Here is a 25,737-nt window from a genome sequence, read left to right as displayed (position 1 = left end):
AAATGATCCCTTGATTATTTATTGATAGAGAAAGGAATCTTTAGTAGTTCATGGAACAAATATATTAAATAAAAACACCTCTTTTCTTCACAATATGAATTCCATTGTTGTGTGATTATGAATTCAATTGCTTGCTTTCCTGCTACAAGTGCCATGCCTTTCCCACCAGATTTTATCAGGAAGGACAATGCCAGGCCTCAGGAATATGTTTCATGCCACTGGATAGCATTGTCTTGGCACAGGCTCACTCATGCCTTGCCAAGGGTCTAAGAGTCATTCATTATGCATGCCCATAAGGAATTGTAGGGAAAATTTCTAATTGCTGCAATAGAATGAAATTTGCGACTAAAAGCAATGCTTAGGGCTGTACATTCTCGTCATTTACTGACTTATATGGAAGTTTATAGAATTATGGCACAGAGGCCTTTTTGATCCAATTTGTTTATGCATTTCAAAAATCTCACTTCCTAATGTAGCACAACCTAATCCATCAGTAGAACTCATCTTCCTTTCCTTAATGATTTATTTGCCTTCCTCTTGCATGCATCAATACTACTGACTTCAACAAATCTTTGGGATCTGTACTTCCAGTGAGTTAAACAATATTCTCCATTCCTGTTCTGGACACCATTCTCCAGTTCCTGTTAGACTTTATTAGCTAATGCCTTTAAACACAGTTTTGTTCTGGCCCCACTGGTAGATATTGCTTTATTTTTTTACCTTTGAAAGGTCTGCATAGTTTTAAAGATCTCTGTTGCTCCCAGAGGCAAGAAAACATGATAGCTGCTGGATGCTCAGTTTCTTTTTCTGTACAACTTTGCTTCACAGCTTGTAATAGAAGAGACATAAAACAAAATCAGAAACTGTTGGAAATACTCCTCCGGTCAGGCTGCGCTGGTGGGAAGAGAAACGGTATCAAAGTTTCATGCTGGAAACCTTTCATCAGAAAGCTAACCAACAAAGTACTGACAAAGCCTGTCTGACCTGAAATATTGACTCTGCTTCTCTTTCCATTAGATGCTGCCTTTCCTGTTGAGAATTTCCATCTTTTTCTGTTTTTGTTTTAGATTTCCAGCATAAGCAGTTTATTTGATTCTCACTTCTGTTAGACTTCTTTTAACAGTTTAGGATTTCTCCCTGTTGTGTAAGTTAAATATTTGTCCTTTAACCAACCTTATGAGGATTTTATTGTCTTTGGAAGCTATCTCCGTGCAAATTATCTGCTCAGTTTTTTTTAAACATCAGAACGGTAACAAGGCTTTCAAAATATCTTATTGACTGCAAGTTGCTTTGGTTAGTTTACAGCTTACAGCTCCTTCATTATATATCTTCCCAAAAGTTAAAATATTTTGTAAATGGTTTTATTACTTTCAAAGCCTTTTTGAAAACGCAGGTGGAGTGAACACTTGCTTCTGTTTATACCTTCTGTAGGACTCGGAATCCCTTGATGCCTACATACAGAACACACTTTCAGCTCTTTACCCACCATTTGAAGTCACTGCAGCCACTGTCCTGTGGCAACTGTTCCACGTGGTGGAGAAGTCATACCGAGGGGACGGACTCCGCTGTCTGATTGATTTCCTGGTTCCGGCGAAGCGAATCCTTCAGTGCATTCAGCGGGACACGTGTGTAAGTAGACAGTCACCATAGGAAATGAGCATTCATTGCCACTGGCTTAAGGAACCGAGATAATACAGCAAAAAGCCTTGGTCTGGCCAGAATAAAGTGGATTTAGCAAGCTGAGGCTTGTTAAATATAGCCAGCCATGTGTGATGGTGAAAAATAATATTTAAACAGGTCTTTGATTTTGCACAATCTTCAGAATACAGGCAAATAGTTATGTTGCTCGAAGAAGAAATCCTGAGGATTATATATGCTGAAAGAATATGATGATGGGATTTGTTGAACAGAGACAATGTCTTGTGAAGTTTTCACAAGAATGCAACAAAAAAAGATGGAAGTTAGCATGATTTCAGGTTTTATTCAGTCAGTACCTTTCTCACCTCCTAGTCAGAAAATTATAGGTTTGAATCCTGGTTTGAGTTCAGAATATCTCAACTAATACTTTCATGCACTCAACCAGAAAGAGAGAATCTTTCAAATGAGGCTTTATATTAAAGCAACATCAGACCTTTCAGTTGCACATAAACACACTCAGCAATTCAGGTTCTTCCCCTCTGCCATTTAATTCCTAAATGGACATTGAAACTTTGGACACTGCCTCACTTTTTTTAAAATATACAGTATTTGTGTTTTCGCACATTTTTTTGTAATCTATTCAATATATTGATTTATTTGTTTTTTTATTATTATTTTATTTATTTTTTGTTCTCTCTCTGCTAGATTTTGTATTGCCTTGAACTGCTGCTGCTAAGTTAACAAATTTCACATCACGTGCTGGTGATAATAAACCTGATTCTGATTCTTATTCTAAAAAGAGCATTAGAGTTCTCTGGGTGTTTTGACCAGTACTAATCCCTCATCCCTCACTTAAATTCCATTAGGCATTCTTATGGCACTAGTCAGTGAAATCCTGCTATGTTCAAAATAACTATATATTTCCTATGTTACTACATGTGTACCCAAAAAAACATTTTCATTTGGTGTGTGTTTTGGGACGACCAGGGTTGTAGCAAGTGTTCAGTAATTGTAAGACAGTACCTTCCTTTTCTTCCTTATTGCCTGCTTGCTACACTTACTAGCTACAAAGAAACAATTTGGATGGGTGACATAATGTGGATTTCTGACTAAACTCCGCTGCTGTCTAAGGTTTCGTAGATGCCTCAATAAATAAAGGCGAGATTGTTTCTGAGGACTGAAAATTGTGAAACAACAAAATTTCTTTACAAGTTGTTTTCTAGGTGATGAAGAAATGAACATCAGTGTGAGAATGTCATAATGAAACACCTTAGCATGCATCTTCGACAGTGAAGATGTTTTGGACTTTTTTAAGAAGAAAGGCTGAGCCCTGCTGTTTGTTCACGTGTATTCATTGTATTACTGTTAATAAATGTGTAACAGGGACAGTCTGAAAAATATGAAGCATTTTAGAAAATCTGTTCAAAAGTTATTAATATTAATCTTTTGAAAGGGGAATTGATAAGTAACATTTCTAAATAGTATTGTTATTAAACCCATTTACTAGCCGAATACTGATGTGTACACCAGGTGTGTGAGGATTTCAAAAAGTTTCATCCAACATTACGTGTTCTCGAAACCATCTGGCTGGCACTAAGCCAGGATGAGACGTTTCCTGTGAAAACATCTTACTGCTCCTGGGTTGTTAAATTCATTTACTGCTTCAATTCAGCAGTAAAGATAATTATCCTGTATCTTTTTATTATGGGTGCAGTTTAAAGTATTGAGGGGTGGCATTACATGTCATGGGCTGGCAAGATTTTTCTTGGTGTGATATCTTGGACACGTGTCATAGATTCACCACTCCTGTATGTTGCTCAGCGAATGACAGCGAGATACCGGGTGGAGAGTCTGAAGTAAAACAAAAGTAAACTCAGATTTCAGTCACCACCTGTGGAGAGAGGAAAAAAGATGTTTCAAAGGCCCAGGATTTTGGTGATGAAACATAAATGAAAGGGAGAGGACAAATGGGCTGTAGGGGATATTAAAGACCTGAATGGGAGAGGACAGGATGTGAGTCCAGCAGACCTGAAAGGGTGATGACCTGGCAGACCATGTAGGGTGCACAGAGAGAAGGGGCTACTAACCAAGGAACACACAGCATTAATCAGCCACAGGTTGACTGGAAATGGACGCGAACTATAAAGAAGTGCAGGGCGATGAGCCTGCACACCAAGTTAGGTGAATCTTCAGTGGGTTGAAAAGACAGAATGAACCACGTGTATGGCACAGGGTTAGTGGGCAGCAGGGAGGATTGCAGAGACAGCAGTATGATCACAAATAGATTAGGCATTATGAAGCAGAGTGGAGCTTAGCCAGATCTGAGAGCGAGAGGGCAGGCTGGAAATGAAATGGACCTGGAAAACATATGGTAGAATGGATCTGTGAGGGTGAAGGGGCTCCTGGGGGTGACTGAAATGGCTATCTGTGGGTCCTGGAAGTGGCTGGCAGAGGGTTCTGCCGGGTGGATGACCTGGCAATGTTTAGTGGGTATGTCTGTGCCCAGATAACTGTTGAGAGTGAACATGAGTACCATTGAGGCATTTTGGGACCATTGGACACTGGGGATTAGCGCCATCCTTGAGAGAGATGGGAACATTTTAGTTTAATTTAGTTCATCTAGTAAATCTGTTAGTCACTGACTTGCGTACGTATATTTGTAGTCATGTAGAATGTAGTCATGCAGGGAGGGGTAGCACCTCTGGTGGGGGAGCATGTCGCGTCCCTTTCAAGGCGGTTTGTCCACCTTTGGTCCCCACCTGGCACTCAGCTCTCACTTGTGGCTCCTCGTAGTTGTTTGAATGCGACAGCGGCCATACCCCGGGCGACGGCTTCGACGAGCTGGCTAAACCAGGTGAGGGTAGCCGACAGGTCTCAAACCCTCGGTGAGATAGGGAGTTGTCTATCCCAGCATGTGAAGACAGACTCCGGCGGATTGAGCGGACGAGACCAATGGAAGGTCCGACAGTTAAGAAGGCGGTCTCTGCAAGTGTCGTGGAACGTGTAGAGCAGGACAAGACACAGAAGATGTCCTGGTCATCTGCGCCTAGTCCCATCTCCAGCTGCCTCGAGTCTGTCTTGCCACTGGATCCAGATGGGAATTGGGAAGAGAGAGTGGGGCTGATGCTGCACAACTCTCCCTCACTTAAATCCAAATCACGCGCTAGTCTCGACACCATCATAATGGTGTCGAGGTCCTCATCGACGTCGACGATGGACGAACACAGGATGTATTGTATTTGTAATAAGGGTATTTTGTAAAAAGAAAGAGGGTGAAAGCCTAGCAGATTGTGCAGCGTGAACCAGGGGCTGGGATGGACAGAGCAAAGGGGGTTCTAACTGAGGAATGCACGACATTGGTCGGTCACAGGGTGATTGGATGCATGTGGTGAAATGTGATACGGACATGGAAGGTGAGTCAGAAATAATCTGGGTAAATGGGATTAGTACAGGAATGGCAAGGGCAAGGCTGGCACCGAACGGACTGTTTTTGTGGTTGTGTAACACGATGACTAAAAATAAAGGACACATTTAAAATTTAAAAAATGATTGTATTTATCATTCTGGTTTGCGTGTACGATGCAGTTGCATACAAGAGCATCTGGGACTGTGCCATCGATCAAGTTCCACTCAATGTATGGATGATCATTAATCATTTGAAAACCATTTGCTCAGGGCTGTGACTCTGAAGTGCATAGTCCGTCATCCCAAGCAGGACTAGCAAGGCATGCTGAGGAAAGAGAAACTGCCTTATTTGGTCTGTGTCAGGGAACTAGATGGCTGAATTTTTTTGTAGGTAGTTTGCCTCTGGGAGTTTAGTTCACCCTTTTCTAACCATCTCCTTTGGGCTCCTGTGATATGCCCCCAGCCAGTTAATTCCCTATCCTCTCTGTTCCATTGCAGCCAATAGTGACTGCAGCTGATAGGGATCCTGATTGAAGTCTAAGTCTTCCTCCCCTGTGGTGCTGACTCACCGTTTCTCTGCCCCTCTCATCACTGCTGACAATCCGGGTCTAGTGGTTGTGGTGCCACTGGAGGAAAGATCTCTGTGTCCACAAGGAATACAAGGCTGATTTGTATTGGGCAAATGCGAGCCTTTATGTTTGCTTGTTCCTACATTCTGTCTCTGTGCTGGAATAATGGGCAATGTGTCCACATCCATGCCCCATGCCAAAACCTGGTGATCAGTGATCCAATCCTTCATTGGTTCAGGGTTCAATTACTGCTACTCTTTGTAAGGAGCTTGGATGCTATTCCCATGACCACATGTGTTCCCTCTGGCTGCTCCAGTTTCCTCCCTCATTCTAAAGAAGTACAGGTTAGGGTTAGTGAGTTGTGGGCATGCTGTATTTGCACTGGAAGCATGGTGACACTGGTGAGCTGCCCCCAGCACATACTCAGACTGTGTTGGTCATTGAAGCAAATGACGCATTTTAATGTATGCTTCAATGTTTTGATGAACGTGGCATATACAGACATCCCACCTCTCCCGGAAATTCCCGGAGTCTCCCGCATATGAATAGTGCCTCCCTGATGCCCGCAAATTATATACAATATCACGGAGATCAATTTTTTTGAGAGCAAGCGAAAGAAAGCAAGAGAGAGCGCGACAGAGCAAGCGAGTGAGAGTGAGCGAGCGAGAGAGAAAGTGAGAGCACGCAAACGAGAGAGTGAGAGAGAGAAAGCAAGTGAGAGAGTGCGTGCGAGCGAGAGAGTGAGAGAGCAAGCAAGTGAGAGAGAGGGAGCGCGAGAGAGCAAGAGAGAAAGCAAGCGAGAGAGAAAGCAAGCGAGAGCGCTTGAGAGTGCGCGGGCGAGCGAGAGCGCACCATGGCAGAGTGTTCCAAAAAAAATAAAACGTATGTCACCCCAGACTACACTAAAGTGTACCTCTGCCTAATAGGGGTCAAAAATAATGACAGTGTTGCTGGCTGCACTGTTTGCAACAGTGACTTTTCTATTGACCGTGGTGGGTTAAGACTGTAAAAGACATGTTGAAGTGAGTTTAACAGGTGTCATTCGTTCATTAGCATAGCTAACGTTATTTAAGCTAGCTGGCCAGCTGCTAGGGAGCTACTCTATTGCAGACATCCCACCTCTCCCGGAAGTCTCCCGCAAATTGATGATGCTACCTCCCTGAAATGAGTTTTTGCAGGGTGGGATGTCTGCATATAAAATTACTCTTTATTTCTGTGAGATTTCCGATCATTAGAACTTGTTTCCTGCTTGTGTGTTTGAGATGAGTATTAGTTTGTGTACTGCCCATACTGGTGTCACTTACTGCCTGTTATTACATACGAATCATACTAATGTAGAAGTACAACACAGTAACAGGGTCTTGACCATGCCAAAGTCATGTAAACTGCCTACTCCCATCAACCTGCACTGGGATCATAGCCCTCAATATCCCTATTATCCATGTCCCTGTCCAAACTTCTCTTAAATGTTGAAATCGAGCTCGCACGTACCACTTGTGTTGTTAGCTCATTCCACACTCTCACAACCCTCTGTGTGAAGGAGTCTCCCCTCATGTTCCCCTTGGACTTCTTACCTCTATCCCTCGTAATATTGTATACCTCCATCAAATCTCTCAATCTTCCATGTTCTAAAGAACACAATCCTAATATATTCAATCTTTCCTTATAACTCAGGTCCTCCAGAACTGGCAACATCCTTGTAAATTTTCTCTGTATTCTTTCAACCTTGATTACATCTTTCCTGTAGGTAGATGAACAAAACAGCACACAATACGTCAAATTATATCTCATTAATGTCTTACACACCTTCAACATAACACCCCAGCTTCTGTACCCAATACACCAATTTATGAAGGCCAATGTGCTAAAAGCTTTCTTTATGACCCACTTTCAATGAATTATGTACCTGCATTCCCAGATCCCTTTGTTCTACCGCACTCCTCAGTGCCCTACTGTTCACTGTGTAAGAATCATAAATGTATATTTGTTTAAAAAATTGAGTAAAATCCATTACATACCTAAAATAAAGGAACAATAATTAAAACCAGCTCTCAAAGTTTAAGAATAAAATCTAGGGAGTGCAAACACCCCTATAGTGTGGTCCTACAGAAGTGCAAGACCTCGCGCTTGTCTGCATTAAAATCATGTTTAGACTGTTTGGTACTCAAGGTGATGTGGCTGAGAAACATTTTTAAGAGTAAACGAAAGGAGATTCACTGGTCCTTTTCACTCAGTACAGCATGTACAATCCCAAACCTGATTTTTGGCTGGAAAAAATACTAACTTTTTGGAGGAGGATTGCTTTTCCATGGGATTAAACAAATAATCCAGCTCCTAGGATTGATTTAACATGATTGAATGATGTAAGTAAGTAGAACGGGTTGATTGAGTAATTGTGATTGACACCCAGGGAGGGTGACCATTGGAATTGCATTGACTTTCTTCTCAGGAGTTACTAGGTGAAGACCATTATCTAAATCACTTTGTAAATGAATGGTGGATTACTTATCAGAAAATCTCTCGTCTCTTGTCTCCTTGCCAGACTGTGGAATACACTTATCTCCCCAGCAACTTCAGCAGTAATTCCTCAATGGCCAAAGTCTCCACAGGAACCAATCCGATCCCAAAACTTCAAACAAAAGGATCACTATTGAAATTGAACTAGTGTGGTGTATTCAATATTTCAATAATATTCAAGTGATATTGTAAATATATAGTTTGATTAAGCATTCTTTGTTTACATAAATCATTACAGGTTATATGTAAGCAGTACGCGAATGATACACGGCATTATGCCATTATGTCATATACCACAATGCCTCACTTAAAAAAAAGGAAAAAAAAACAAAGTTGACAAGTAACACACACAAAATACTGGAGGAACTCAGCAAGCCAGGCAGCATCTATGGAAAAGACTAAACAGTTGACATTTTGGGCCGGTGATCCTGATAAATGGTCTCAGCTTGAAACGTCAACTGTGAATACTTTCCCATAGATGCTGCCTGCCATGCTGAGTCTGTGTGCGTGTGTGTGTGTGTGTCTTTCGATTTCCAGCATCTGTAGATTTTCTAGTATTTGTAAGTAGACAAGAATCCTGACTACTGTGTTTTTCTTTCAATTAGTTTCTGTAATTACAAAATACAATTAGTTTTACTGGCTAATTTTTGATTTTTGAAGGCATCACAGTCTGAATTGATTTACTTCCAGTCAATGCTTAAAATTCCAGGACATCCTGACCGAGTTTCTCAGCCAGTGCAACACCACACCATCTCCTACAAGTTTTCCACTTGATCTTCAGTGCGTACAAACTTTTATGGCATTTCCCTAGAAATTCCAGTGAGCATTTTTTTTTAAAGCTTTTCACTGGAACAGCCAGTGAGAAACTTCAAAAACGTTTCAAATACTAACAGTTGGGGGAAATCAGTGGGTTGAAAGGAATTGTTGATGATTTGCGTCAAAGCCTGATATCAGTACTGAGAGTGGGGAGGGAAGATAGCCAATATTTAGAAGTGGGGGGGAGTGGTGAGGCAGAGGACAGGAGGTGATAGATGGACCAAGGAGGTGTGAAGGATAATGGGCATATGGAACCAAATGGGGGAGATGTAGAGTTGAGAGACAGGGGCAGGTGAGTGATGGTGGAAGCAGATCTAGAAAAATGGCTTTAAATTGTTGTTACTTTTGCAAGGTAAGCATTATTTTCCATAAACAACTTTGGAATAAAGACCAAATAATTTATTGACTTTCCAGTAATGTTGGTTAAGCATAATTATTTTACCAGAACAGCAAAGGGATAGCACCCTTTCCATGTTTGTGCCTTGCAATCTTTTACATCCCGACAGAGAACAGTCTGATATCACATTCAAAACCAAACACAGGAGATTGATAAAGATGATTCTAGAACTCAAAGGACTGAGTGAGGTTGAGGTTGAGCTGATTGGGGCTTTTATTCATTGGAGCACAGGAGGATGAGAGGTGATATTATAGGAGTGTATAAGATTATGAGCGGCATGGACTGGGTTATTTCACACAGTATTTCCCTCAAGGCTGATGAATCAAGAACAAGAAGGCATAGATTTAAGGGGTGAGGGGTGAGGGGGAGAAATTTAAGAAGAACTTTTTTACCCAGTATGTTGAATGAGCTGCCAGAGGAAGTTGTTGAGGTAGATCTATTAACAACATTTACAATGTTCTTGAACAGGTACAGTACATGAATAGAAAGGGTTTGGTGAGATGTGGGCTAAACGCTGAAAATGGGGACTGTCTTGGATGGGAACCTTGTTGGCATAGACTATTTGGGAGGAAGGACATGTTTCCATGCTGTACGACTCTGTGACCATAAGTATCTCCCATGGTGTAGCATTTCTTGCTATCCAATCAGGCATTTGCACTCCAGTCTCGGGAGCGTGTTTGAATCCTGAATTTCTGATTCAGAGTTAAGGTGCAAGTGGCTTCACCCAATGTCCGAGGGCTTGGCAATGCCTTTCAGGTATGATTGGTTGCCTCATCAGTCTGAGATCTTGTAAAACAGCTGTCTACCCTGTCTTACCTCCGTTTATGACCAGTAATGTGATAACCACTGTGCAGAAAATGTTAATGAATGATACAGTTTTTTGTATTATTATTATACAGTTATTGTGTACAGTTCTGGTCACAGAATTATAGGAAAGATGCCGATAAAATTGAGAGAATACAGAGGAGACTTACTAAAATGTTGCCTGGGTTTCATCTCCTAAGGTACAGAGAAAGGTTGAACAAGTTAGGTCTTTATTTTTTGGAGTGTAGAAGGTTGACGGGGGACTTGACAGAGGTGTTTAAAATTATGAGGGGAATTGATAGAGTAGACGTAGATAGGCCTTTTCCATTGAGAATGGGGGAGATTCAAACAAGAGGACTTGAGTTGAGAGTTAAAGGGCAAAAGTTTAGGGGTAACATGAGGGGGAACTTCTTTACTCAGAGAGTGGTAGCTGTGTGGAACGAGCTTCCAGCAGAAGTGGTTGAGGCAGGTTCAATGTTGTCGTTTAAAGTTAAATTGGATAGGTATATGGACAGGAAAGGAACGGAAGATTATGGGCCGAGTGCAGGTTGGGTGGATTAGGTGAGAGTAAGAGTTTGGCATGGACTAGAAGGGCCGAGATGGCCTGTTTCCGTGTTGTGATTGTTATATGGTTATATGATAACAGAAGACGTGATTTCTGAGGTGAAGTTCCTTTACCTGAAGCTGAGAGGTAGAGAGAAATAGCATGACTGTAGGCCCTTCAGCCCATCAAGTCTATGACAACCCTCTCCTACCCGTTCACACTAATTCCTACATTAATTGCATTTATTATTCCCCCCCACATTCTCATCAACTTGCCCCACCCCCTCCAATTAGACTCTACCGCTCACATACACATGATGGGGAAATGACATTGGTCAATTCAACTGCTAGCCTGCTTTGGGATGTGGAATAAACCAGAGCTCCTGCAGGGACAGGGTCACAGGGAGAATGTGCAAGCCCCACTCAGACACCACCCAGGGTCAGGAGCTAATCTGGTTCCTGGAGCTGTGATGGTATCACCCAGGCCAGACCAGGTGTCCGATTAGGCAGATATCCTTTTCCAATGACATTATTGAACCAAACAGATGGTTTCATTGTGTTCACAACTGCCTTTTAAATCCCATATTTTTACTTAATGTAAATGCCAATTGCCATTTTGGGATTGAAGTTAGTGGGCCAAGACTCTAACAGCTAGTCTGATAACTTTAACGCTACACCGCTGTACCCATGTTCAGGAGCATCTCATCTAAAAGAGGACCCCGATAGTGTTGCCCACTGTCAGTACTGGACTGTTGGTCTGGACGTAGACCAGCCTCAAGTGCTGTTGGTCTTGAGAGAGAAACAAATTCAGTGTGACCTTCAAATTGGAAGAGCCATGAAAGAGTATACAGTTCAGTGATGTGTGAAAGTGTAGGACTGACAAGATTGCTGCTGGGAAGCGCAGGCTGCTTGCCGCTTCTGTGCTGTTGCATGCTGTGAGATAATGAATTTAAAACTCCCTGACTCATAGATATATATTAATGAGTCTGTAGATATAAATATATAAACACAGACTTGTATATGAATGTCTTGAAAACACACATGAACTGAACAAACTGTTGTCATAAAGCAGGAATAATCCGAATTCTGCATTTTGCAGAAGACAATTCATCCCAGCTGCCAACTAAACTTTATCCCATGGAGACTGAGAGCTGCCAAAATGTTTCCATGGTTTCCTTTGCATGACTAATAAAAGAGTTGTAAAGGTGAAGTCATGTCTAACTAACAGCAAATTGAATTGTTTGAGGAGTGAAGTAAAGATTCAGTTAAAGGTATGTCTATTATTTGTACATCACTGTATGGATTAGTGTAGACAAGAATAGAAAGCAAATGTATGTAGATAAATGCAGAGAAATACTTGTCAGTATCCAAAGCTGTGGCAACTGGAAATCAGAATAAGGAAGTGTCGAGCTTTTGACTTTGGACTCGAGGAAAGTAGATCAGAATTTATTTCTAACACGCAGGAATCAAGGAACTGGGAAAATAAAGAGATTTGGAAATGGACTTTTAGAGGTGGATATTTTAACAATTATGGAAGTAAGGCAGGGAGATAGAGTTTAAAAACAGTTTTACAATGATCCAAATGAATGGCAGAACAGGGATCCAGGACTGGTTCAGCCAAACGCAAATGACCTAGAATGCTGGTTTTCAAACAACTGTTTACATGGAATGAATCTCTATAAACATGTATATGCTTTTTCATATTACTTTGGGATTCAAAGCACTGTTAGGTAGGTTCAAAACACTTTGATCCTCAAGTGTTTAGAGGCTGCAGAATTGTCATTCAAAGTGCTTTAAAAGGATCAAGGCCATATTCTCAGTATTGATCTAATTCGCGGGGGGGGGGCACGTGTGGAGTGCAGGTTGGTGCCTATAGTGCATTTATGCTTTGTTGTCAGCTCAGACTACTCTGGCCAGTGCTGTTCTTGCTTCAGTTACTTTGAATGACTGTCATTTCTTGATTATATATTGAAATATTATAAAAGGAGTCTAAATTCTGTGGCAGTGTTTACTTCGAGAATTGATGGCCCAATTGTCAATGTTTTCACCTTTGCAAATCTGTGCACCATTTGATATTTGTATTATTCAATGTAAACTTTTAATGAAAGAGTTGCTTTTGGATTATAACCTGGGACAATAGTACTGCCAAATTCAGGGAATAGATATTGGATAGTTTGACTAATCTGGAATTGATAAAACTGAGTAAGGTGGCAGAATTTTTAAAAAAAGTTAGCGCGATGTGGAATGTTTAATTGTTGAGAACCGAAGGAAATGTTAACAAGTAAAATGTAACACAGATTGTAGAATTTGAATAATTACATTTGAAAGGGAGTTATGGATTGTACTATTAATTCTAGAATTGTGGATGAATCAGCATCTATGAATAGAGACACATAATGAATATTTTAGGTTCATTGACTTATCAGGATGGGGAGCAGCTATGCAAAGCCAATTTTAAGATGTAGTAATAGGTTGGAAGCGGGTTGGGAGGTTACGAAAGAGCTTATGGTGGAGAAAAAGGACTGTGCTGGAATGGAAGGCAGCTGATTCACTGACAAAAGGAGGGTGACAGTACAAGCTGAACATGATATCAGGGAACAGGAGGTATAATGGAAGGGGTGTAACGGCATAATAATTATCCAAAATTTGAAGTGTAAAGTAAAGTGGCTGTTGGAAGAGTGAAATAACACAGCAGAAATATAGAACTTTGCGTGCAGTGTGACAAGTCTCCTTCTGTGTTTTGTCCCCTATCTCTAGAATATCCAGTCATAAGAGAATCTGTCAGCAACTACCTACTCATCTCTGTATGTACTACAATGAAAACACCTTTCACTTTCAGTTCTGGTGAGTATAGGTCCATTCTGCACAATTTCTCCTTGCCCTGTACTCAAACAAGCAAAATTGCTGTACTTCCCCCCAGGGGAAGTAAAGTACTGTACGTCCCTTTATAGCTGTGGAGATAAAACTGCTGAGCAGTAATCTAAAGGCAGAAGAAAAACTGCCTGTGATCGAAATTGGAAATAAAAAAACAAACTGCTGAAAATCCCCCTGCTCTTATTCTCCTGAGTACTTCCAGCATTTCAGGCAAATAGTTTGCCTGGTGAAGTTCCACTATTATTCTGCCAACATGCTTACATGCATACAAACTGAACGATTAGGAGCAGGAGTAGGCTTCTTGGTCTCTTAAGGCTGCTCCACCTTTTAATAAGATAGTGGAATATCTGATTGTTATCTCAGATATGCATTTTCCTCTACCTTTAACTTCCTTGCTTCATAAGTATCTATCTCAATTTTAAAGTAACGAATAAGTCTCCTTGCACCACCCTTTTGAGAAAGAAAATTTCACAGACTCTCGATCCAGAGAGAGAAAAGATGTTACCATATCTCAGTCTTAAATGGGTGACCTCCAAGTCCTAGTTTATCCTACAGGAGGAAACTTCTTTTCCGTATAATGTTAGGACACCTGTGGATCTCAGATGTGTTCATCATTCTCTCTCACTCTTCTCAACTTTAGCAGCTGCAAGACTAGACAGCTCAAGTCTTTCACATAAGACTACCTCCTTATTCTAGGTACTAGTTTAGTAAACTCCTTTGAATTGTTTCTAATGTATTAATAGTTCATTTGTTCATGTGCCATGTTGTATGAAATGGGCGATCATGATCTTTCCATGACCATGATTGTTCTTGGCAATTTTTTCTGCAGAAGTGGCTTGCCATTGCCTTCTTCCGGGCAGTGACCCGGCCTTTGTCACTACTCTTCAGAGGTTGTCAGTAGTCTCGTAACCAGGTCATGTGATATGCCTCAGCTGCTCATACACCATCCACCACCTGCTCCCATGGCTTCACGTGACCCTGATCAGGGGGCTCCTCCTTGCCCAAGGTTGACCTGCAGCCTCGTGAAGGGAAGAAGTGCCTTACACCTCCTTTGGTTGAGATGTATCTCAACCCTGCCACCTGAATGTATTAATATTCTTCTTTAAATAAGTATAGCCATATTGTACTGAGTACTCCACACCAAAGCCTCATATCACCAGATATAACCTCCCTACTCCACTCCCTCTGCACAAAACTGTAACATTTTGTTCTTCCAGATTCCAGCATCTGAGTCTCTTGTGTTTCACAACATTCTGTTATTTTTTCCTAATCACATGCTCTTCCTGTGAATCATGCACTCGGACTCCCAGATCACCCCGCATTTCAGAACTCTGTAATATACTTTTTGTTAATATTGCTGCTTCAGCTGCTGAGCATTTTCAGCATTTTCAACATTTTAATTGCAGCAGAGCCCAGCAAAATAGCAGCAAGCTTCCTTCTAATACTCTTGTTTTGTCTCTTCTGATTCTCTTGTTACTACAGGTTCACTTACTAATTTGTCTTTCTCTTAATATATAGAAATTCTTAACTGTGTTTCAGTGTCTGGTGTATTTGAAGAATGTTTGAAATCCTGTTCAGTCGATGATTCCTTGTTCACCTTAAGACTATATTTGGCATCACACGTTCCTGCTCTAAATTCTGTTTAAGTCACAGAACCACAGTTTAATGTAGATCAGAAAAAGAACCTTTGGCTTGCTGAGTCTATACTGACCATCAATATCCACTCACACTAATCCTACACCAATCGCTTCACATTCCTCTGAACTGCACCCCAGGTTCCCCCACCCCCTACACACCAGGGATAATTTACAACAGCCATTGAATCTACCAACCCCCACACCTTTGGAATGTGGGTGGAAATGGGAGCACCTGGGAAAACCACACAGAGCCTCAAGGAGAACATGTAAACTTGACTCGACTCAGACAGCATTGAAAGTCAGGATTGAACGCGGTCTCTGGATTGGGAAGCAGCATCTCTCCTCGTTGGCCACTGTGCTCCTCACTACAATCATTTAGTCCACTTGGATAATTCAAACCAGACATACTTTACTGCTGTAAACACGAGGTTCTGCAGATGCTGGAATTTCAAGCAACACACATCAAAGTTGCTGGTGAACGCAGCAGGCCAGGCAGCATCTCTAGGAAGAGTTACAGTCGATGTTTTGGGCTGAGACTCTTCGTCAGGACCCTTCGTTAGTCCTGGCGAAGGGTCTCGGCCTGAAACGTCGACTGTACCTCTTCCTAGAGATGCTGCCTGGCCTGCTGCGTTCACCAGCAACTTTGATGTGTGATACTTTACTGCTTCAAGTTGTTGTTTTTCATTTGTACATCGATGCTGTAATTCTCATTTTCTTGTGTTGCCCTGACTGAATTTTTATGCCTCTTCCTGAGGAGCTTGCACGTGAATCATGGTCTTACTTTCTTTTCAATGCCTATTCTGCCACACTCCCCTCCCAGCTGGCCTGAAGTAATTGCAAGTATGCTCACTGACAATCTTTGGCCTTGGAATGATTGTTGGTGCCATTCGGGGTTGTTTTGAGTATCCAGAAACTACTGATCTTCTGATATTTTCATGTATAACCGTCTCTGGAGTTTTTACAGAGAATGGTGTGAAAAACAAAAAAAAAGGCATCCAGTGAGTGGCAGTTCTGTGGGTGAAAACACTTCGTTAATGAGAGAGGTCAGAGGAGAATGGCTAAATAGTTCAAGCTGACAGGATGGCGACAGTAACTCAAATAACTGTGTTACAACAGCCGAGTGCAGAAGAACATCTCTTAGTGCATAACATGTTGAACCTTCAAGTGGACAGGCTACAGCAGAAGAGCTTGAGCATACACTCAGTGGCTACTGAATGTAGTGCTACATTTACAGCTGATGCATAAATTAAGAACTGAGGCTTTTTGGGGATATGAGTTAGCATAGAATAATGGGCAGATCTTGAGATTATCTTCCCTATATTAGAAGGGCCATCTCATTCTTCAAAGTAAAATTAAAATAAAATTCTTATATTTGAAATGGAACGTTCGGAACCTTAATCTCTCTGGTCTCCTTGAACAGAGAATATCCGTGCTAAATGCAGTATGATCCATCATCCTCTCAAGGTCAATGTCAATAAGCCTTGGAGCAAGGTAACTACCTATGGGGTTAAACTAGTGCAACAATGGTGAAATGGAAACTGTCTTCAGTAGCTGCAAATTTGCCTGACATGTTGTGTTCTTGATTCTTTAAGAGCTACCTGCTGAGATTTAACTACTGTGTGTCCCAATACAGAGTGTTGTTGTAAGTTGTTAGTGTAGCTCGTCAGTCTGGCATTATTATCATTTGTACTAATTTTGTTATTCTTCAAAAGCTTTTTAAAAACTTTATAAAGGAGCTATATATCAATGTTTTAACAACTGTAAAACTGTGTAGCCTATGTTATGCACACAAAATGCTGGAGGAACACAGCAGGTTAGCCTTTCAAGTTAAAGACCTCTTGTGAAATGACTTTGGAACTGTCTAATCATATTATGAATATTTAAGTATTCTGCTATCACTTTAGTAATGAATTCTTCCACTCGCCCCACTACTGAAGCAACTATCATCCATAGTTCCCTATTGTTCCTTTGCTTGTTTTGAATAAGTGTTAAATTTGTAACCAGGATCATTTGGGAATCTAGGAAATTTTGGAAGATTACCATTTAGTCTGAAGAGCTCCCCTCAGTGGTGGTTAGCAAATGGGATTATTGGCGCAGCTTTATTAATAAACAGTGATGGCCATATTTATGGAAGCACGTTGTCTAAACTGCCTCATGAATTCCATATGAACTGGGGGTCAACCATAGTAACTATGTGCTCAGGTTTTCACATGCACTGTTATCTTGAAACTATGAATGTGCTGCATATTTTCCAGTGCTTGAGAAGGGATACAAAGGCCAGAACGTGAGGTTCATCCCAAGTACCCAAAGGAAGGCAACCAAACAGCCACTGCCTTTTAACAACAATGTCATCAGAAAGAGAGAGGGAAGAATATGCAAGTGTTTACAGCCTTATCAGGACTAAGGTTTTGCTAAGACTAAATTACTTGTGATCTTGGGGGTACAGGAATTGAAATAATACTGTAACATAAGCATCCTTCCTCTCCTAGCTAGATGTGGAATTGATGTTTTTCCTGGCAGGGGTGTGTAGAGCCAGGAGTTTCTGTTTCTAAATAAGGGGTTGTCTGGACAAGGCAGAGTTGTGAGAAAAAAGTCTTCAGCCAAGAGAACGGAAAATTGAATTCTCTACACAGGAGGGTTATGGAGACTTGATCATTAAGTATACTCAGAGGAAAAGATTGATTGTGAATATTGAAGGAATCAATGGATATTCAGTTAGTGTACAGAAATGGCCCATCACGGGCACTAGCCTACCCTCACCTTTTCAAGACGATGCCTCAAAAAGGTGGCATCTATCATTAAGGACCCTCACTGCCCAGGACATGCCCTGTTCTCATTTCTATCATCAACAAGGAGGTACAGGGACCTGAACACATGCTCAAAGTTTTAGGAACAGCTTCTTCCCCTCCGGCGTCAGATTTCTGAACTGACAATGGACCCATGAACATTACCTCACTCTTTTTGCTCTCTTTTTGCACTGCTTAATTTATTTTTAATGCATATTTCTTCTTATAATTGAGAGTATACTTTATGTATTGCATTGCGCTACTGTCACAAAACAACAAATTTCATGACATATCAGTGACAATAAATCTGCTTCAAATTCTGAGGCGGCACGGATAAAAGATCAGCCCTGATCACGTTGACTGTTGGAGCATGGGTCGGATCATGGCCTAATTCTGCTTTTATTTCTTATGTTCTTACTACTTTAACAAGTTTTAGTCATCTGCCCTAATTTCTCCCAGTGTAGTTCAGAATCAGTTTGTGTCTGATGACAGTCCTATAAACTAAAGAACATTGGCAGACTCTACATTCTGAAATGACTACTGTATATGAGTGGAAGTCCATATCAACTGATGCTAGACCCACGGCAAGTGGTATCTTGCCATCTTATCTGTCAATATGTTTGAACAACATTCCCAAACTTTCAAATTCAGTTGCAATAAGTACTTCAGGCCACCTGAGGTAGTCACTATTCTACTAGGGGTTGGTACTAACTGGTGAAAATAGACAAGATTAAACATTGATAACATTCCACATGATGACCTTTTCACATTATGGTCTCTTCTCAGGAAGCAGTGAACATACCAAGTTAATGAGGTGGAAATAAATGGTAAAGAGTAACACATGAGTAGAGCCTCTGCCTTGATGAAAATTGTAAACTTCACAACGTTTAACATCTGAGTGGAAGCATAGGTTCTGTCAGTGCTGAGCAGATCTGTCTCTACCTTCTCTGCAGCCAAGCCCCCAATGAAAGCTGTCAGTGAGTGATTCAGCATTGCAATCCTGCCTTTCCATTCCCTCCCCTCTACTTGCAGGAGTCACTGGACTGGAACACTTCATTGTTCCACACTTGGCTCTGATAAGCTTGAAAATTGCTTGAAACTGCTGGAGCCTGACAGGTTGTTTCGACCCAGTTGTGATTAATTTGGTTTCATGTGAACTGTTCATAATCTCAGGTGTTCCCACTGGAGTTTGTCCAGTTGCTAAACATTTTCCAGTGGTGGGGGCACAACTGACAAAAGACCTCTGCTGGGTCGTTTGTTCCCAGAATGACGATTTTTGAGTGAAAGCAATCAGGATCATGATTTTTTCCATTGTAGGTTTGTTGTTTCAGAAAACCTAAGAAGTATATCAAAGCAACACACGCACAATGCTGGAGGAACTCAGCAGGCCAGGCAGCATCTAGGAAAACAATACAGTCGATGTTTTTGGCCAAAACCCTTCGGCAGGACAAGTATATCAAAGAAGGGTGGATTGTTAATGACCCTGTATATGTTGAGCGAAGTGTAGTCACTTGTAAACACACTGACTTCTCCTATTTCCCAATCTGAATGTGACAGCAGATGGTTCCAATCGGGGCAAGCCCCTGTGTTACTTGAGGGAATACAAAAAAAAATTGCCAAAATTCCACAGGATTATTTGCAGGTTTTGGAATTTAGCACCTTGAGAAAGAAGGTCAAGTAAATTCCTAACTTGTTGGCCCTGACTAATTGTCTGGTTCTCACCTCAATAACAGAACATTAGAGGAGTGAAATCCTTGTTCAAAAGATATTAAGCCTGGTCAGACATCAATGAAGCACTAAATTGTTAAGGAGGTCAACTTCAGGATGATGTTACACTGTCTACCTTCTCAGTTTGAAGAAAAAAACCCTCAATGCTCCTCACTTGGATTCACTAATTGCTTGCCAGCTCTTGCTCCACCTCTTTGTATTGCCTATCTCCATCTTTCAGTCCAGATGAAGGGCCTCAATCTAAAATGTTGACTGTCTCCTTCCCCGCACAAGTGCTGCCTGACTCATTGAGTTCCTCCAACAATTTATTTCTGCTCCAGATTCCAGCATCTGTGGTGTCTTGTCTCCAATGGACCAATGCTGAAAGAGCAACCCCAATCTAATATGTTTCTCTCCTTTCCATCTCTAAATTTAATTGTCAGTTCTAAAACTTTCCTAGTGCTATCCCAATGTTCTGCATTTCTAATAAAAGCTAAGGTCATGAAAGGTGTTTTAGTAATCCATATTTTCCTGCTCCTAAGCAGGAATGGGAATAGGTGGCCAGGCAGCTATCTCTGGGACTGACTGAGAGGGTGGTCAGCGACCCTGTGTGTGGTCAAAGTGGAGGCTGGAGACCTGGAAGTGAGAGTTAGTCAGAAAATCTAGTCCATTGTGGTCATGTAAAACCAGCAATATCCTCAATCATGCAATTTAGAAAGGACGTGACTGCAATAAGCATGTAAAAAGAAAAAAAATGATTTTCATTGGAAATCACTTTTTCTTGAGGAGGAAATTTTTGTGTTATTTTTATTGATTGAATATTGATCTGTTTGACACATTGTATCATTTCTGGTGAACATTGTGCCCTTTTATTAATTTGTTTGTACTTTTCACAAGCACAAAGGCCACTTAAAAATACTGTTTCGCTTTCTAAGCTTGGCTCTGTGACGTTTTAAGCTACTTTGTACCCTTCCCCTTTTCTGGTCACTTCATGAAGTGGAATTTTCCTTTGCTACCTTGGAGATGTCCTAGAGAAAACACAGTGTCAGATTTCATGAACCCAATGCTTTTTACTCTTTCTCTATGGAGATAAAGGAGACATACTTTGTTAGTGCAGTGATCTAGCTTTGGCCTAAAAAAATCACAAGTAGCTTGAGTGCAGTGAGTTTGCACGCAATGATGATTGTGCTCCATGTTAAACCAGATTTCCTTCTCCTTCCACCCCCCCTAACCCCAGATATAAGATTACTTGACAATGCTCTTAAGAACCGGAAAATTCATTTTTAAGCAACATCATTAAAAAGAAAAGAACTCATTTCTCTTTGTCATATTTTGCTGCAGGCAATTTGGCTGTTCTCTTTCCCATGTCATATTCATAACTACCACCTTAAAAAAGAATTTCATGATTATCAACATATTAGAAAAATCCTGAAGTCATGCAAGAAATAAATCTTTTCTTCCTTCTGCACTCGATTTTGTTGCCCTATAAATACTTGCAGCTTGGATTGGAGAGCCTATTATATTTATCATTTTATTTAGACATTAAAAATAGCACTTTCCAAGAACCGTAAGCATCTTTACAACAAAAGCATTAAGATAGACATATTTTAAGATATAGACAGGGCAGAAATAAATATGATCTTAAGTACATTTGTCAGAGGTTTGTTAACAAAGCTATTTGATGGACATGTATAAGATCGTAGTTCTACCTGGTCAGAGAGTTGCAAACAATGGAAGTAGGCTCTTTACACCATTGTTTCTACACTGACTATCATATACCCAATTATACTAATTCAGCATCAATCCCATTTTACTCTCCTAAAATTCTCCCTTTCCTTCAGATTCTAAAGTATATATGCACACTTGATTGTCCTCTGCACAATTTCCATAGGCCAGTTAACCTATAGATCTGCGGGACTTTGTGATATGTTAGGAAACTTGCGTGGTCACAGGACAAACAGGGAAGCTTTACACAAGCAGCACTGAAAGTCAGGACTGAATATAAATTATAATTGGCTCTGTGAGAATAACCACGGCTTCACTTTAAAAAAAAAGGCATTGTCATCGTGGAAACTTACTTCAAATTTATCTGCCTGATGACTCAGTCAGTTTGACTGATGAGCAGACAAATTATAGGCAGTGGATTGTCCTTTGGTTTCTATGTCATTTACGCACTCAGGTCTCACTTCGATTATGTAATTCAGGCTGACCCTCCCAGTGACAGTACGGAAGTGTAATGTTCCTTGTAATTTCCGAAATAGCCTTGGTCTGTTTCTACCATACTTTTACAAACGTTTCCAACAATTAATGCCAACAGCTTGGGAATAATCTGAGACTGTACTCATCTCTATTCATTTAAATGATTTAACAGCCTTTGGTAAACCCCTCTTCTAATGTTTCTTGATCTCTGGAGCCCAACCCAGTTAGTATTAGTCATAAGTATTCAACTGCATTCAACTTATTGCTCTTATCACAAACCAATCCCAGGTGCAACTGAAATACCTTTCATATAACAAAAGTGTAGTTTAACATTCTAGAGTTCAGATGTATCATGATTTCAATATGTTCAGTTGCTATTATTAATTAAGGAAATATGTTTTTCTATGACATTAGGACATCACAAATCACTTCACTACTTGTGTTGTCAGAATTGTATGAATTACTGTGCTAATTATCCTTAGGGTCCCAATGCTCGTTTAGATTATTCATTTCATAGCTATTTACTACCAGAGCTGAATACCCCAAATCTTTACCATTAGGCAAAAGAGCAAAATTAGGTTATTTAGCCCATCAAGTCTGCTCTGCCAGTTGATCATGGACGATTCATTATTCCTTTTCAACTCCATTATCCTACCTTCTCCCCATAACCTTTGACACCTTTTCAAATCAAGAACCTATTACATTCTGCTTTAAATGCACCCAAAGAGTTGGACTCCATGGCCCCCTGTGGCAATGAATTGCGCAGATTCACCACTCTAGCTAAAGAAGATCCTCCTCATCTCTGTTCTAAAGGGATGCCCTTCAGAACAGGGATGATGAGGCTATGCCCTCTAATCCTAGACCGTCTCACTACTGAACACATCCTTTCCATGTCCACTCCATGCAGGCCTTTCAATACTCAATAGATTTCAATGAGATCTCCTCTTGCCCTTCTAAATTCAGGTGAGTTCAAGTCCACAGTCATCAAACACTCCTCACAAGTTAATCCTTTCATTCCCAACATTATTGTTGTAAATGTGCTCTGAATCCTCTCCAACTCCAACACATCCATCCTTGTATATGGGGCCCATTGCTGCTTATAATACTCTAAATATGTCTGACAGTATTTTTTAAATTCTAGCCATTACACACTGATTGATAATCTAGTCTCCTCCAAGTGAATGGTAACATTGGAGTTATTTTCTTTACTACTGACCTAACCCTGTAGGTTAACCTTTAAGGAATGTCTATACGCGGACCGCCAAGTCTCCTTAGACCTCCGATCTGTGAATTCTCTTCCCATTTGGAAAATAATCCATGTCTTTTTTCCTTCTACAAAAGTACATGACCAAACACTTCCCTACACTCTATTCCATCTGCCACTGCTTTGCCCATTTTCCTATCCAAGTTCTCTTGCTTCCTCAACACTACTGGTCCCTCCATCCTTCTGTGTATTATCATCAAACTTGTCCACTATACCTCATACAGATCACTAGTCCATGAAGTGAAAATCTGTAGCCCCAGCACTGACTGCTATGGAACTTCACTAGTCACCCACAGCCAACCAGGAAAGGACTTCTTTATTCTCACTTTTTGTCTTCTGTCACTCACCTGATCTTCTATCCATGCTAGAGCTTTTCCTGTAAATACATAGACTTTTGTTTAGCACCCTCATGTGCAGCACCTTGTCAATGGCCTTCTGAAAATCCAAGTAAGCAACACCTACTGACTAAGTTTTGTCTATCCTGCATGTTATTTCCTCAAAAGTTTCCAACAGATTTGTCAGGCAAGCTTCCCCCTTAAGGAAACCATGCTGACTGCTCTATTTTATCACGTGCTTCCATGTACCCAGAAACATTGAGACCAGAATGGAGATGGTTGGATAATTAACTCATTGATCAGTCCAGGACTTCTGGAAATGATTGGAAATGATCAATCATCCTGTCACTTATTTTGTATTGGTGAACCATCATCCACTTCCTGCATTTTTGCAGAAATGGTAATCTGAAATGGGCAAATGTGGAGTGAAGAATATATATGGGTTCAACATTTTTGGGATAAAAAAGGTGAAACAAAGCCAGAAGGCTCCTAGCATCCATTAATGTTGCTTTACTTTTCTTTGCAGGATAAGTATGCAGGACTCATCTTCCGTCATGAAGGCTGGCCATTGTGTGTCCACGAGAAGGTGGTGGTGCAGTTAGCATCACTCCATAAGGTCCCTCTCAAGGCCGGAGACTTTTATATTCAGGTCGCACCACAGGGGAATCAATCTGCAAAATTGGTGCTGAAGTGTCTTTCCAAAAATGGGCAGTCAGTGGAAGAGGTTCTTGTTCCTGAGGATGTCTATGCAAACCTCTTCACTATGGAATTTCTGGAGAATGTGAACCGTGAGCACAAGTGTTCCCTGCACAGTTGTCTCTTAACGAGTGGCACTGTTGTTCTCCGAGTGCACTGGAAGAACGTCATTAACCCCGTGTTTGTCGACAGGCTAAAAACCGCTCTGACTTATGTACATTCTGGTTCAGATCACTATGACCAGCTAGCACCTACCACAGAAAAGATGCCACAAATGACAGAAAGCAGCAACTTGCCAGACCACTGCAATTCTACTGAGGCATTAGTTCCAGTGGAAAAAACAGCAATGTTAGAAGGTAGAGTGAACTGTGGGATTTGTCTCTCAGAAGACGAGGCTTTTGAGACTAATGTCAAACAGGAGACTTCCAAAGGCTCTGGGGAAAGAGACAGTTCATTGTTTCCCCCAAGTTCAAATAGCACTGATGTAGTTCCTTTACCAAATCTAGTTCGGCCCAGTCCTCTTACTGATGAAGTCCCAACAGTTAACAATGAAGTTCTGGTGGTTCCTAGCCCTGAGACCAGGAATACTACAAAGGTTTTAACCTTTGCCACAGACTTAAGTAGTCCCTGTCAACGCAGGAAGCAGCACCGAGATTCAATGTACTTTGAAACAAGACGTCTGTTCAGAAAATCATACATGGAAGCTTTGCAGAATCCTATGCAACTGGGCTTCAATTCTGAGGTATCCATAGCAGAGGAAACCATGGAGCATAAAACTGAGGTGATCAATAATGGAAACTTAAGGATATTTACAAAAAGACCCGGTGATAAACTGAGCCAAAAGCATGGTCTACATGCTAGTAGTTCTGAAAATAAAGGAGGGAGTGAAGAGGCTAAAAGCACCCAGCACTGTCCAGACCCAGCTGGGCCTGTGATGCTGCAGGAACGTTCTTCCATTCCCAGCAGTCAAATATGTCGTAGAAGATCCAAGTCTTTGGATATGGCCTACAAGAGCTTACAGGAGAAAGCATTAAAGACAAGATTCTCTTCCGGTGACTCCTCAAGAAAAAAAATATCAAATGGTCACATGGCAGAAATGGATAAGTTGAATTCTGACACATGTTTCACCAATACAGGAAGCAGCTCCACTAACCCAGGTAAATATAGAAATTCAAGTCAGCTGAGTGAGTTTGTAGTTTTTTGCCAGTCAACAACAAGTTTTAAAGCTTTAAAGTAAGGGAGGAGCAGTAATGTAAAAAAAAATGTTTGATAAAGCACTACAATATGAAATTCTTTATGAGCTGACAAACTTAGGAAGTACTGTTCTTGTCCATAGTGAAATTTTGCTGCCTCAAAGACAATCTGAATCAAAACACATTATCTTTCATTCGTGATAAGTTTGAAGGCTTCAAAGGTCTGAGGGTTTATGGCTAAATATATGATGTACAAAAGTAGGTCCTAGCATCGTCATCTGTTAAAACCAAAATAAATCTCTTGATGTGAAGAAGAAATGTTGATGCATATTGAGCAATTAGCATTGCCTAGTCAAC

At 40.9% G+C, this 25,737-nt stretch overlaps 1 protein-coding gene across 6 annotated transcripts in view; it reads left to right on the top strand.

The window, feature by feature from the left end:
* plekhg4b (pleckstrin homology domain containing, family G (with RhoGef domain) member 4B) overlaps positions 1-25,737 on the top strand; it is a 292,650-nt gene that overhangs the window by 213,235 nt on the left and 53,678 nt on the right. For 5 of the 6 annotated variants that reach the window (XM_072283436.1, XM_072283437.1, XM_072283435.1 and 2 more), the window contains exons 2-3: positions 1,432-1,629; positions 24,018-25,344. In XM_072283436.1, the coding sequence (XP_072139537.1) occupies positions 1,432-1,629; positions 24,018-25,344 (1,525 nt within the window). The remainder of the gene's footprint in view (positions 1-1,431; positions 1,630-24,017; positions 25,345-25,737) is intronic. The other variant, XM_072283438.1, reaches the window with a different exon arrangement.

Source organism: Mobula birostris, chromosome 19, assembly GCF_030028105.1.
Source record: "Mobula birostris isolate sMobBir1 chromosome 19, sMobBir1.hap1, whole genome shotgun sequence".
NCBI lineage: Eukaryota > Metazoa > Chordata > Chondrichthyes > Myliobatiformes > Myliobatidae > Mobula > Mobula birostris.
This window is presented reverse-complemented; position numbering and strand designations above follow the sequence as displayed.